We start from the raw sequence: 12,538 nt of genomic DNA, 5'->3' as shown, positions 1-12,538 counted from the left end.
GCTGAAATGACACATCATTCTTAGCATTTGTTAATTACATCATTAATGTGCTTCTTAGTTGCCTGCACAACATGTGACAAACGTATACCATGTAGGTAGTTATGTAGTGTGCTGAGGTTTTGGAACAAATTACATTTTAAGTATAATTTCAGCTCTGTGCCCACCAACAAGACTGAGCGAATACGACCAAGTAAAGTTTAGCCTAAGATGATTAAATTAGTTGGCAGGTCATGTATGGAATTTTAAAATAACACAAGGGAATATTGCTATGGTGAATTTAGCAAGAGACTAATTGTGGAATGTAGTGAACGCTCTGTGGCGCTTGGTGCACACGCAATGTTTACATATGCAAATTAAGTTTGACATCAGGCGTTGCCGTCACAGCAAATATATTTAGATGAAAGAATCAAGATGGAGCCCTCGCGCCACGTCGCTACCCGTTACCATGGAGAGGCTGAGTGGCTAATATAAGTCAAACAGATGTAAGTGTTCGCGATGAGGCTATTTGGATGTGGACCTCTATTGTGTTGGATCTAGGAAGATATTTGTAACCATGTTAGTTGGATACTGAGTGAAGTTGTTGGGAACTGTGTTGCGCTTTGCCCACAATTGGGTCTTTTGGTAATTCCAGTATGATCTATACAGGCGCAATTTTTGAGAGCTACTGCATGCCAATGATTTTGTTCAATATGCGGAATACCGCAGTCGGGTGCACAGATAGAATTGCTTCTATTCTCTGCATATGAATGGTATAAACAGATATACTAATCGAGTGCGACATTCTTTGTGACATGATAGAAACCTGCTGATCTAATAATATTGGGCCTCATTACAAGTTTGCCAGTCTGGAAACAGCAAGCTTACCGGTACCGTTGTTTCCGGACCGGCAAACTACAAGTTCTGCGAGCGGGTGCCTTTTCGCCCCCGACAGGTCTGACCTGGTGGGCAGAATAGCACCCTCTCGCAGACCTTGTCGGATGCACCGGCACCATTCACGAATGGTGCCGGTGCATCCGACCTCCCCATTCCCATTGAGAGCAATGGGAATGGGGAGTAATATTTTGCGGCACCGGGAATGAGCAAATAACGGGTCCGCCATGGCTGTAATGCCCCGGAAATTGCCCATTCAGGGGCGCCGGAAAATTAATGACTGGAATTTACCAGCACGGCTACCGCCAGAGTCATAATGACCCCCATTGTCTTTAGGACTTTTTTTGCTGGGAACTTACAAGTTGGATTAGTACTTTGCCACGTTACTTGATTAGTTGAAAGTTACGCTTTGAAGACTGGTGGAAAGCCATTAGGTAAGAACTTCAAAGTTATTCCAAAACCTGAACACTTGGTGAAGGGTTGTCATGCTTGTGCCATTTGGGGCACCATAAGTTGTCACTGGTTAAGAACGCATGTTGGCAATGTTTATTTTGGAAATTGTTAAAAGTGTATAGGAAAAAAGACAATGGGGGTCATTATGACTCTGGTGGTAGCCGTGCCGGTAAATAGCAGCACGGATTCCGCTGGAGTCATTAATTTTCTGGCACGTGGTAATGGGCAATTACAGGGGCATTACAGCCCCCGGAGGACCAGATAATTGCCCATTCCGAGGCGCCGGAAAATATTACTCCCATTCCAATTTGAGTCCCATTGGACTCCATGGGAATGGGGAGGTCGGATGCACCGGCACCGTTCTGCCTGCCAGGTCAGACATGGCGAGCGAAAAGGCACCCGCTCGCAGAACTCGTAGTTTGCCGGTCCGGAAACAACGGTACCAGCAAGCTTAACGGTACCACTGTTTCCAGACCAGCAAACATGTAATGAGGCCTAATGTGTTGTGTATAATTTGATTAGGTTTTAAGAGTTTGGATATAATGTCGAGGAAATGATCGTGGAGCATTAAGAAGATCACAATTACACTGGAAACATTTAGGTAAGAATACTGATTATGAGAATTATAGAGGCAATTGATGAGGAGAAGCTAACTATTTGCTCATCTCTGTCAGATCGACCTGAAGAACGAGTTTGTGGAAATATGAGAATAGGAACTAATAGGAAGTTCTGTACTGGAGCAGCTTTAACAGTAATTATTAGGCTCCAATGACCAAACAATTTCACCAATTATCAGATTTAGGGATAGTCACTAGTAAGGTAATGGTGCAAAGATTAGTTTTGGTATATATCCAACTTTGTATATTAACTTGTGTAGAGTGTCGGTGGTGGACACATGGGTGTACTGGTGCATTCAATTAAGGTTAATGCATCACTACTACAACACTATTTATAGGTGCAGTTTTTTTTTCTCGCAAACAACTTTTATTTAAGTAAACATGTTGTGAGTACAGGAACAATCTTAACGTCGAATACAGTACGATATGACCTTTTTCGGGGAATGGACCCTGGATATACAGGCTCGCTAGACTACAATGCCATTGAGGCAGGATTTATATACATCCAAGTCTGACTGTCTCCCCCCGTTGTCCCCCTGCATACCCCGCCTTGTTCCGCTCCCTCCCACCTTCCGAGGGCGGGCAGGATCACAGAGGAGAACATTGTTGCAACATTGGGGGTTTAGTAACTGTAGCAGGGTATTTCTCAGCAAAGTCAATAAATGGGACTCGCACTGAGACCTACCTTGCGGAACTCCCTTCACATAGTGCCGTGATTTTGTCTGCCACCAATATGTCCCAGACCCTAACCTACCACATCTGAGTCACCGGGCCCTCAGTTGCCTTCCAAGTACGGGCGATGACCAGCTTTTCTGGCCGTAAGAGATGTCCAATTAAGGTAGCCAGTGGGCCAGTAAGAGGGAACGCCCCCCCTCCCATATTCCCAAGATCACTACCAGTGGGTCCTTGGGAAGTTCCAACCCCATAATCGTCTTTATTGTAGCAGAAACCTCCTTCCAGTAAAGACGCACCTTGGGACATACCCACACCATATGGAAACAGAGAGCCCACTGCGTTACAGCCCCGCCAGCAGGCGGCAAGGTATCCATGTGATGCAATTTCTCCATGGTGAGGTACCGCCTATAGCAGAATTCATAAGAGCATTCCCGGTCTGTGACGCACCGGGAGGACTTGAGCATCCAACACCATATTCTCAGCCACTCCTCATCTTCAATGGGCCTCCCAGGTCGTCTTCCCCTTTAGACATGTATGGCAGGCGCGCAACAGGATCTCTCATGTCCAGAAGCTTATATAGCCTTGAGACCCTGCCCTCCTGCAATGTCAACTCTAGGGCAGAAAGGGACCTCGTAGCCCCCTCCCTTGTGTGTGGGTGGGAGGCCCAGTGCCTCATATGCATGTATCTGTAATGCTCCGATTCTTGTATGTTGAAGGTAAGCTTACATTCTTCAAAAGTCATTGGCCTTTTGTCTTTATAAAGCTGCCGTAGGCATTCCATGCCACCCTCCACCCATTTGCGTAAGCCCCCCACCACATCCTGGACGGAAGCCTTGGTTATTCCAGATTGGTGAAAGGGGTCCCGCCCCTCTAGATATTCCCCATCTACGGAGCGCCCTCCCCACGTAATAGAGCGTACATTTAGTTGTCGCCAACACGGAGACGCTCCCCTCCTGCCCCAGGTGTCTCCCCTCTATATAGGGCAACCGAGCCAGGCCGACCAAGGACTGGGCCTTTTCGATGAATTTCCACTTTGGCGGTGATGTGTGTCCTCCCCAAGTGGAAATGTGTGAAAGCTGAGCCTCAAGGTTATAATGAAAAGAGTCCGGGACCCACAATCCACCCACCCTCGCTGGCTTTAGCAAGACCCTCTTGGATATCCTATTTTGTTCCCCTAGATGAAGCCGAGAATCTTCCCCTGTAGAGCGCGAAGGTCTGAGTCCGGGGTCCTCACTGCCAGTGCCGAGCTCAGGTAAAGCAATCGTGGGATCAAATTCATTTTGACTGCCGCTATGTGGCCAAAACAGGAAATCTCTTGATGTCCCCATCTCTCCAAATCCCCTGTCAATTCTGCAAACAGCGGGAGAAAGTTTGTTTGATATACCACTGACAACTTCCTTGGGATCCGGACCCCCAGGTACGGGATAGAATCCTAGGTCCACTGTATGGGGGCAAGCGCTCCTATAGACTCTTACCCGGGGGCCTGAGAGACAAATCCAGGCCATGAGACTTGCCACAATTCACCTTAAAACCTGAGGCTAGGCCAAACTCCTCCAACTCACCCAGCACCTCTGCCAGGGAGGAGACGGGATTGCTCAGCATAAACAGGATGTCGTCTGCATTGAGGGACACCTTATAATCTGTTGTTTCCACCCTCACGCCCTTGATTGCCCCTGCAGATCTAATACGACTGCCGAGTGGCTCCATGCATAAAGCGCAGATCAGCGGGTAAAGCGGGAAACCCTGCCTTGTACCTCTACTGATGGTTAGATTGGACGATGCACTCCCATTCAACCAGATGCGTGTGGATTGATTTTGATAAATCGCCATGACCCAGCTAATGAAACGAGTCCTGAACTCAAAGCTTTCAAGGACCCTCCTCAGGAAACCCCAGTCTACACTGTCAAAGACTTTGTGGGCATCCAGAGAGATTATCCCCAAGTCCAGGCCTGTCCTCTCTCCCATCTCCAGCAATTCCAGTGTACATCTCGCGTTGTCCTGTGCTCTCCTACCCAAGATGAATCCTGTCTGGTCCCTATCTATGAGCCCGGATAAGACCCCCATCATTCAATGGGCCAATATTTTGGAAAAAAGATGGAGTCCACATTAGTAAGTTTGATAGGCCCATACGAGTCGCACATGGTGGGGTCCGTCCCCTGTTTAGGGAGCAGAACGGTTGATGGGGCGCCCATGGACTGGGTGACCCTGAAGTCATAAAAGAATTTAATAACCCTACCAATGGGGGAACCAGTATACTGCTAAACGTCTTGTTAAAAGTGGTGGTAAAGCCATCAGGGCCTGGGGCTTTGTTTTTCAGTGATGTTATAGCCCACTCCACTTCCCCAAGTGCTATTGGTGCCTCAAGGGCCTCTCGTCCCTCCTGCGTTAGATAAAGCAAGTGTGATTCCCACAAGTAGCGTGCTTGGGCCTCCTCCAACGGGAGCTCTCCTCTGAATACTGCAGAGAAATGTGTCTACAAAATACCCACCTTAGCGAGTTCATCCCCCTGCAGCACTCCTTATTCATCCTGTAGGGCCTGAATCGAGTTCCAGGTCTCGAGTTTGTGCAGCTTGTCCACTAGCAGCCGATTAGCTTGGTTTCCTTTTGCATAGTAAAATTGCTAGTTTTCATTTCTCTACGTGAGTCTGACTTCTTGTGCTCCTGCTCAGCTTGGATAACCTCCTTCTCTAGCCTCTCGCGGACTAATTTCTTCGCTATGGTATATACTGCAGTTCTGCTAATAAGTTCCCCCCCTTTACGTCCCCTTCATAGCATCCCACACTATATCTTGCAAAGGGCCAGACTTTTCATTTTCCTTGAAATAATTAAAAAGTACTTCCCCTATCTTCCCGAATAGGACGGGATTCCTAAACACTGGTTCATATAATTTCCATGGACACCTGGCCCTTGCAGGTCTAGCCGCTATTACAGGTACGTAGTCGGATAGCGTTCGTGTACCTATGTCCGCCTCCCTGATGCATGGGTAAAATGTACTAGGTATCAGTACTAGATCCAATATTGAGAAACCCCCGTGGACATGTGAGTTGAAGGAGAAATCCCTAACCTCCCAATGAAGCAGCCTCCATGTGTCCACCAATCCCAGTTCTTGGAGGAAGAGGCAAAATACTGCGGCGTGTTTGAAGCCCAGCTTGGTAATGGGAGCATTTTATCCACTTTGGGGTTCAGAACCAAGTTAAAATATCCCCCCTCGATTCCCCCCCAGAAGGATCTGTCCCTCGGCGAATGGCAATATTTTGGATATGAGGCATCCCAGGAAACTGTCTTGGCCTATGTTTGGTGCCTACAGAGACACCAAGGTGAATGTTCGGTCCCACAGCCGACCCTTAACACAAAGATATCTCTCCTGTGGGTGTGGGCCTTGGCGAACCTTAATATTTGTGATTGGGATTTGTCCGCTTACCAGGATGGCCACCCCCTCTTTTTCTCTACACCCGAGGCGAAGTACTGATGCGGGAACTACCCGTTTTTCATGCGCCCCTGGTCTTGAGCCAGCAGGTGAGTTTCCTGCAGAAATACAATAGACAGTGACATATCCCTCGGTTTGCCCAGGATTTACTTTTTTTGACCGGGAGTTCAGACCCTGAACATTCCACGTACCAATTGCTATGGTGTCCTCCTCCCCATCAGCCCTTGCTACATCAGCCACCATGGAACCTTGATTTTAGGTCGCCTCCCCTCCATCCTATGTCGTGTCATATCCCTCACACCACCTTAGTAATCATGTCTGTCTCACAACCAACATTTTGGAACTCAACATCCTCCTTTCATCCCCCCCTTTAGTCCCCCTCCCTTCCCCTGAACGAGCTCCAACTTGAGCATCTACTTAACATTTGGAAATTCATGGAGGGCCCGACTTGTAGGGTGGAGAAGAATCCTCATCTTTCAGTAGCACCCCTCAACCCCCTACCACCATACCCCGGCTCACTGCTCACTTCCAGTGTTGGGGCTTCCTGCCACCCGCGTGCCGCCAGCACCCAGGGCCTCCCCAGAGACCCGGAGCCCAATGCCCCTTGAACACAGCACCCTCAAGTCCTCGTAGTTGGACCCCACAGTCACCTCCCTCTGCCCACCTGAAGCCATTTCTGCAGAGATGCTGGCTCTGCCTCTCCGTCAGGGTCTTCCCCAACCTCCGAGACCCCCCCGCCCAGATCCCTCCGGGCTCAGCAGCCCCTACGCCTCCCCAGGGAGCGCACTAGCCATCGCCTCGTCTGGTGGGTGAAATGCAGGGCAGTGGGGGTATCTCCTTTGTGCGCAGCCATTCAGATAGAAAGTGGTTGAGGTGCTTTGGGTTTCATTAGGGTTGTTGCTGCCAGGTCTTGGTACAAAGAGAGAGAGACGTTGCGAAAGGTGATAGTTGACGTCGGTCTAACTGCTGCCATTATGCGCTCCTTTAGTTGAAAGAAGTGGACCCGGGTTAGAACATTCGAGGCCCTGTCCTGATTCGAGGACAGTTCCATGTCCTGTTCCATCAGTGTTTTGAGGATGAAGTGAAATAAGTCGGCCACAAAGGCTGGCAGTTCGTCGTCCCTTACTGCGGCAGAGACGCCACGGATGCATATTTTGGTCCTACGGGAGCGATTTTCTCCATCCTCCTGCTGGTCCTACAGGGCCGTGCATCGCGCCTCTAGAGACTCTAGGCGATTGGAACATTCCTCCACCACATATGATTGCTCACAGAGCGTGTCCTCCTCCGACGACACCCTGGGTTCCGCTTCAGCGACTCTCATGTTGAGTGCCAGGATTTTATGGGAGAGTTCCTCTGTGCTCTTTCTCCTTGCAGATTTCGGCCAGCAAGTCCTGCAGGTCAGATTTTGTGAACATCTGCATGAACATGGCAGGCAGAGGGCCTGTGCTGTGTAGCTGGGCTGTCACCATCTCGGTACGCATGTTCCTGTCCACCATCTGCAACATAGTGGAGATGTCCTCCTGTTTACCACTCTTTGGAGCTTTAGCCATAGCAGATGACATGGGGCCCGGGAATCTGGACGGCTGGGCGCCTGACCAATCTGGTTCTCCCTTCCCGGATGGGATTTAGACTGCCTATGGGTGAGTGCCGCTTCACGGGTACCCGAAAGATGTGGGCTCGAAGGCCACCACCTTATTCCTGTGATGGGCTGTGATGTACCCCCACACTCTTCCCAAGCTTCTCCTGAGCCTGACTGCGGTCAAGATGCCAAAAGGTCCAAGCCAGTGAGCGTGGCCCACTTCCAAGAGAAGACACCGTCAACTGGGGTGTGGCGCGGCAGGCTATCCTTTAGTTTGCTTGTGGCCCCAGCGTTACCCCGTGGCCTAGGAACACTGCGCTCCTCACCACCATCAGGCTCCCCTCTAGTCCACCGGTCAGGCTCAGCTATGCCGATTGGCTCATTGGCTGTAAGAAGAGCACACCATGCTTGGCTCATTTATGTAGTGCTGTAGCTCAGGGAGGCATCTGTTAAAATGTGAGAGTTGCCCGTTCTCATCTGCTTGCTTCTTCCTCCCAGGTCACCATCTCATCCCTCGCGTGTCTCCACAGCGTGCAGCACAGCTCTCCCATTGTGCCTGCCCCTGCAGCCTCCACGAGGGCCAACACAGCAGTGTCCCGCCGCCAAGGCTGATCGTCCGAGAAAAAAGAGGGGGATGCACCTCGCTCCCCCACGCTGTGATCAATCCAGTATCTGCTGTTGCTGGATGCCCCCGACTCCGCCTGCCCTTTGCTATGGGGGACCTTGTTGGGTGTTCTGCAGCTCCCACAGCACACCAGTGAGACTGCTGCTGGTGCAGCAAGACTTGCCCCGGTGCAGGGCGCAGGGCTCCTCCTCACGCCTGTTGAGCACCACCCGGCAGGGTCTGCACCGCACCAGCCAGCTCACCGAGTGCCCACACCGCACCAAATGCGGTTCCGACCGTCAGTCGGAGCCGCGGGCGGCCCCAGCTTACTCCTTACTCCTCCGACTGGCACAAAGCCGTCATTTTCTGCCTGCCACGCGGCTCCTCCAGGGCGGCCCGTAACCTGTGAACGCAGGCTCCCCCAGAGCCAATAACCCTAACTGGGTGCAGTGGATGGCGTCCGCTGGTTCATTCCGCCATCCACTTTGGCGGACGTCTCCCACAACAGGCTGTTTTTCTCCTCCGCCCTTTCGACGCCGGGGCTCTTAGGTGGCCATCTTCCCGATGGCCTGGCTTGGCCACGCCCCAGATGCACAGGTTTTAATAATTAGTATTGGACTGTGTTCGTTATTGGGCCATATGGAACTTTCATTGGTTGACAATAGATATATTTTTTTCTTTTCCATCTTTTTAAAATAATTTTTCCTTTCCATGTGATACATCACTGGCTTGGCTGCTGGTTTGTATTTTAACAATTTGTATTTGTTCTTGCCATTTCTGTATAACTTGCATTTGTATTATGACACTGAAGCCCTGACGGAGACCAGTGTTTTTTTTTAGGTCAAAGCATGTGTTTGCGGTGGCTGAATATTGAACAGTTGAATACTCAACAAAGAACCGTTCATCAATCTTTTGTGGGACGAATACTTTGAAAACTAGGTTAATAATTGGTATATTTGGTGCATGGCCCATTGGGCATTTATTTTCAGTTTGCTGTATTCAATCAAAAGGCTTTTTTGGGGGCTTGAGGCCATTGTCTAGAACTAATGCTGCCTACTTGCACCATCTAGATAAGGTTAAATACTTTGGCAGAACAAAGCTTAGTTTTTAGGATTCATTGTTTTTTTTTGGTGGTTAGCACAGTTGAGTATTAGCCCCTGTTCAAGTTTGGGCTTTGCAATCCAGACCAGCCCATGATTCCTACTGCATTTCACTTCCTTATTCTGCATGGTGAACACTGAACATAGAAAGCAAACTGGTTTTGGTGAAGATGATTTTCGTGAATTGACCTTCACCGAACATGCATAAATCCTTTTTTTGGGCTCAGGCCAAACTGTGTTTTAACTGGCTTCTGGTGAGTTTTCAAGCGGACACTGTGGGTCTGCATTTACATGGCCAATGCTTTTGTTTGTAAAGTTTTGGCACGCAGTGTTTTTGCTGCCTTCGTGCAAGGTGAAATCTTGCTACTGTGGTAATTTTAAAAAAAAATCAAATGGACTAAAATGATGTTCTAACAAGGTGTTTGGATCGTGGTGCTTTTTTGATGAAACAGGGGTTTTTACGATTTGGAGTTTGAAGATATATACTTTATTGGGTAAGTTGTATTACACAGGAATATAAATTGGATGAAGTGATATTGTCACTGGGTGCACGGGTGCATATGCAGTCACGTACTATTGTAGAATTTGAATTGGTGGATTTATTGTTCTTTCATTGGAAACCAGTGAACCTGTTTTCATAGCCAAAGGGACCAATACTTTGCTATTTGTGGTGGTGGTACCAACACTAGCTTGGGGATTTTTTTTTTCTTCAACTTCAATTTTATTAGCATCAACACAAATACAGCACAGTGCAGAAAGTCTGCATATGTCCATCATACCAGATACCAATCAATTGTTTGATTTTCAGCAAACCAACACTTTCGTCAGGGTCAATGGAATCTGGGCTAGATCATGGTTTTCTTGTGTTGTACGTAAATAAGCAGATTCATCAGTGTAAGATTTTTCTTTCTCTTGTCCCCCTTTTTTCTCCCATTTTTAATTCAACTTTCAGTGGTTGAATATATTGGGAAAATTGATATTGTGTTCTTCCATTTTTTGTTTTCCTATTATTGCATTGATGTTTCTGTTGTGTACCATTGATGTGTTCAAGTAGCCCTGAAGAGGACCGTGTATGGTTGAAACACACGTTGGCTGTTGCAAGGAACAATATGTTGAATCCACTAAAAGACAAAATTAACTGAGCCATTGCCATTCATTGGTTGGTTGAAGGCCAGTAGGCCCTGTTCATGATTTTGATTTAGAGTTAGCAGGTGGAGTGCAATTGATCTGAACTACTCTCTGGTTCAATTTTCTTGTGTGAAGTTGGGCTAAAGTCACACTTTGGTCCAGATCAGTGCAGCTATACACCCTCCACCCCAGCCCCCTTTTATATTGCCTTATTTACTGTTAAGTAGGTTAGCTTGAACCTTCAAATAGCCCCTTGTTTGATGTGCATTAAAATTATCATGTGCCTCCTTTTCCAGTAAATGAAATCTGTTTAAATTAAAAACTACACATAACCTATATATAACAAGAAATATTGTTGTTTTAGGTTTGAGACGTTTGATATAAACAGCTTTGAGCAATTTTGTATAAACTACGCCAATGAGAAATTACAGCAGCAATTCAATATGGTGAGTAGAACTTTGGTGGCATTTTTGCAAATGTTATTTCTCAATGGCTTCTTTGTTTAAGGTGTCGTTACATGTTGGAGTATCCCGTCTGTCGACAAAGTATGTGTGTATAAATATATATAGCTCTCAGTATTTGTTTATTTACATAGACCTTTATAAACGTAAAACATGTGTAGAGGGTTTGCAACATAACCTTGTATTATGGTTCTCTAATGACATTGATTGTGCTATGATGATACTGAAAACCAGAAATCCCAAGACCAAGTCATTAGAAAACGTCAACAGAATCAGGGAGGCCACAAGACGACCATAATACTCCATATCTGTAAATATGTAGTACATATTCAAACCTGTTTTAATTCTATCTATTTATTACTTCTATTGGAATGAGCTCATACAAATGAATTACTTCCCTTAGTTCTCTTATGGTGTCATGCTCATCAATTGCAGGTGTTAAACCAATGCTTTTTGTCCAATAAGCCTAGACGTGTGTTGCTTGCAACGTGGAAATTACACTGATTGCCATTGCACGTATGCATGAGAAGAACACGATTGTTTTAAAATAAAAATGTTAGTTCTGTAAATATGGTCTAGCAGTCCATTTGTTCGCAGCAAAACCAAGAACTCTTAAAGTAAATGTTCATCCCTGTGTTTACTTTTTTTTAAACATTTTTTTGTTTGATTCTAGTAGTCGTGCATTTTAGAAATCCCCTCCTTCTGTAACATAGAAAAACCTGCACATTCAGATATGTTCTAATATTGAATAGCTCACCTGTTTGTGAGCACAGATTGTTTTTAAATGTATGACATTGTATTTTAACTACATTATTTCGAAGGGAGAAGATAACAAATGCTAACCTCTCAAGACAGAAAAAATTCATCCAAAAATAGAGACTATTATAATTTCGATGGGGGAAATGCATTAGAACGTGTCAACATATTACCTTTATGGCAGCCTTTAAAAAAAAAAAAACTATATAGCAATTGTACATATGTTCAAACAATACAATTCGTGACCCAAACAGTATTTTATTCCCATTACATACATAAACAAATGCCTTTCTTGAACTGTTGTATTCATATCAATTTCCACACTACATTTATATTTTGGAAAAAAAAAAAACAAAATTGTACATTAAGTAAAGGAACTTTGAATGAATTAAACAGTTGGCAATATATTGAAATGAACTTGCACATTCACTGCAAATGTCTCTGACAGCCATAAAGTGTCGCGCAGTGAGAACACCCTAATTTGTTTCACATAGACCCTTGAATTCTTACAACAATTGGGATGTAGTTGGTATGTTAATGTAGGTTATGTGGGAAGATCTCCTATTTTGTCCAATCGAGTGTACGAGACAATCAGATAAAAGTATTAATAGGTTTCAAACCTTTTAGGGAATTAGGATGTGCACTCTTGAAAAGCATTCAGGATATTGTGATAGGGAATGTATATGTTTTTGTATTGGACAACATATGAGTGGGGAGCATAATTAACCGTTAGCTTGAAAATGATAAAATGTGTTAAATTGCATGTTGATGGAAAACTTTGTAGAAGGCTATACGTTGAAAAAAGTGACTGAACCTCATGCAGTAGCATAGTCTGCAATCTGCAATGTAGAGTGTTTAACTTCCCATC

General features: G+C 46.2%; 1 protein-coding gene across 1 annotated transcript in view; it reads left to right on the top strand.

The window, feature by feature from the left end:
• The window catches only part of MYO5A (myosin VA), a 937,291-nt gene that overhangs the window by 440,172 nt on the left and 484,581 nt on the right, over positions 1-12,538 (top strand). Inside the window, exon 11 of the mRNA XM_069624847.1 lies at positions 10,818-10,899. Coding sequence (XP_069480948.1) covers positions 10,818-10,899 — 82 coding nt within the window. The remainder of the gene's footprint in view (positions 1-10,817; positions 10,900-12,538) is intronic.

Source organism: Ambystoma mexicanum, chromosome 11 (assembly GCF_040938575.1).
Source record: "Ambystoma mexicanum isolate Mex_15411 chromosome 11, UKY_AmexF1_1, whole genome shotgun sequence".
NCBI lineage: Eukaryota > Metazoa > Chordata > Amphibia > Caudata > Ambystomatidae > Ambystoma > Ambystoma mexicanum.
Note: the sequence above shows the minus strand (reverse complement) of the source record. Positions and strands in the feature narration are given on the sequence as shown.